At 40.8% G+C, this 2597-nt stretch overlaps 1 protein-coding gene across 1 annotated transcript; it reads right to left on the reverse strand.

The window, feature by feature from the left end:
- Positions 1–1244: 1244 nt before the first annotated feature.
- On the reverse strand, positions 1245–1975 carry LOC138171749 (glutathione S-transferase P-like). The gene is given in 1 exon segment (XM_069101389.1): positions 1245–1975. A coding segment is annotated over 1 exon segment (633 nt). The 5' UTR covers positions 1932–1975; the 3' UTR covers positions 1245–1298.
- Between the last annotated feature and the right edge of the window lie 622 nt (positions 1976–2597).

Here is a 2597-nt window from a genome sequence, read left to right on the forward strand (position 1 = left end):
CTCTGGGGCCAGTGCTCTTACTCACTGTGCTACCTGGCTGCCCCTTGATAATTTCTTGAAAGATGAAGTCTAGGTTCTTTTTTTAGTGATTACTTTAAGGTAGTCCAATGATTTTTAAATTCTCTCTCCTGGATCTATTTTTCAGTCACTTGTTTTTTTCAGTGAGATATTTCATATTTTCTTCTACATTTTTCATTCTTTATATTTTGCTTGATTTTTTCTTAATGTCTCATAAAGTCATTAGTTTTCATTTGCCCAGTTGCAACTTTTAAGGAATTATTTGCTTCTGTGAGCTTTCATATCTTGTTTTCCTTTTGGTCAATTCTACTTTTTAAGATGTTCTTCTTTTCAGTGAATTTTTGTAGCTGTTATTTTCCTTTCCCACGTTGCTGACTCTTTTTTTTTTAATTGTCTTGCATCACTCTCATTTCTTTTCCCAATTTTTCTTCAACTTCTTGCATATAATTTTTAAGCTCCTAGAGGATTCTGGGAAGATGTGGGTCAGAAAATTCTAAGCTCTCCAGTTTTTCCCCCACAAAAGAGTTTTAAAAATCACCTTAGGGTGAACAAAGTGTAAGTGAAGATAAATAAGAAACAGGGCATAACCTGGGCCTTCTGGGACAATTTGAGAAGAGCAGGAGAGAAATCCCAGGACTAAGTTTGGTAAATACCTCCAGGTTAGGTTCCCTTTTAACAGCAAGCAACACACCTCTTAAACAACAAGGGGCAAGCCCTGGGGTGAGTTGGTTTAAGAAGCTGCCCCAGCCCCAGCCAACAGAACTTTTACTCCTAGTATAGTGAGGGGAATTGGGCTTTGAGACTGGGAGGGTCAAGGGAAACTCTGCTGACCAGGAACACCCACCCAACTGTTCTTCAAGGGGTTTCAGGGTCAAGAAGGAACCAACGTTCTCCTGATAAGTGCAGAAGGAGTGGGGCAGAAAACCCCTGGCTGTGGGCGCTTACAGGAGGTTGGAGGTTTGGCTGCAGTTTCAAGTTAGAAGGAAGAGCTGAAGATCTGGGGCAAAAGGCATCATTGTCTATACCACTGGAATAGAGGTGACTACAAATATTTTAGCTAACCCCACAAAAAAATGCATCATCAAAGGAGAAAGAATCCAACCATAGAATCATATCAAGGGAATACATTTGACTGGGGTTCATCTTAAGAAGAGCATATGGAAGTAAAGAATTGACCAAAGAGTCACCTGCCCCAAAAGAATTTATAGAAGGTCTTAAAAAAATACTTTTTTTTTGGTGTTAAAAGCTTTTATTGCAAGGCAAGGGTCAGGCCCAAGCCCTCACTGTTTACCATTGCCATTGATGGGGAGACCAGTGTGCTGGGGTGAGGCCAGGAAGGCCTTGAGCTTGGGCCTGGAGGAGACCCGAGCTACATAGGCAGACAACAAGGGGAAGGTGTCCAGACAGCCTGGGGCCAGTGTCTGGTGAATCAACAGCAGGTCCAGCAGGTTGTAATCCACAAAAGAGATCTTATCCCCCACAATAAAGGCCTTGCCTCCCTGGTTCTGCTTCAGCAGAGTCTCAGAAGGCTTCAGCTGGGTGGACAGGTCCTTCACATACTGGTCTTTGCCTGCCTCATAATTCTGGTAGATGAGGAAAATGTACTTGAGCCTGAGGTCCTCCACCCCATCATTGGCCATGTCCAAGAGAGCAGTTTCCCTATCATCACTGCCATAGAGCCCGTGTTTGCACCCCAGGTGTCTCAGGATGGCATTGCTTTGGTACAAAGTCAGGTCTCCATCTGTGAATTTGGGAAGCTGGCCATAGAGACAGTTGGCCTTGACGTCCCCCTTCATTCACATTTCCATGGTCACTACGTCCTCCTTCCACTCCTGGCCCTGGTCAGCCAGGAGCATCCGGGTGGCCTCGCATCGTCCTCGGACGGGGAAGTAGGTGATGGTGTAGGGAGGCATCTCGGGAGATAGCGGCACACAGCAAGGAGCGGAGCAGGAAGCTCTAAAAAAAGACTTTTGAAATCAAATGGCAGAGAAGGAGGAAAATTCATAAAAGAAAATAAGAATAATTCAAGAAAAACAAGAAGGGTATGAAAGAAAAGTCAACCAACTGGAAAAAGAGATCCAGAATCTTAAGGAAGAAAATGACAACTTAAAGTTAGAATTGGGCAAAGTGAAAGCAGTTAAATTATAAGAAATGAAGAAATGATTAAACAAAATATGAATAATGAAAAAAATAAACAGAAGAGAAAGTGAAACATCTTTATAAGAAAATCAACAGATTTAGAGAATAGATCAAGTAGAGAAAATATAAAAATAATTGAACTAACTGAAAGTTATGATCAAAATAAGAATCTTGATACAATAACACAAGAAATAATTAAAGACATTTGTCGAGAAGCATTAGAATAAGGGAGAAAGTAGAAATAGAAAAAAAATCCATCAATCACCACTTAAAAGAGATTTTTATGAGGAAAACTCATAGGAATATCATTGTCAAATTCTGAAAGTTCCAGCACAAGGACAAAAAAAATATTAAAAACATCAAGACTAAAACAATTTAAATATGATGGTGTCACAATTAGGATTACTCCAGACCTAGCAGCAGAGACATTAAAGAACTGC

Source organism: Petaurus breviceps, unplaced genomic scaffold, assembly GCF_028583685.1.
Source record: "Petaurus breviceps papuanus isolate PSGF00001 unplaced genomic scaffold, PetGlider_PUasm1.0 47, whole genome shotgun sequence".
In the NCBI taxonomy this organism is placed as follows: domain Eukaryota; kingdom Metazoa; phylum Chordata; class Mammalia; order Diprotodontia; family Petauridae; genus Petaurus; species Petaurus breviceps.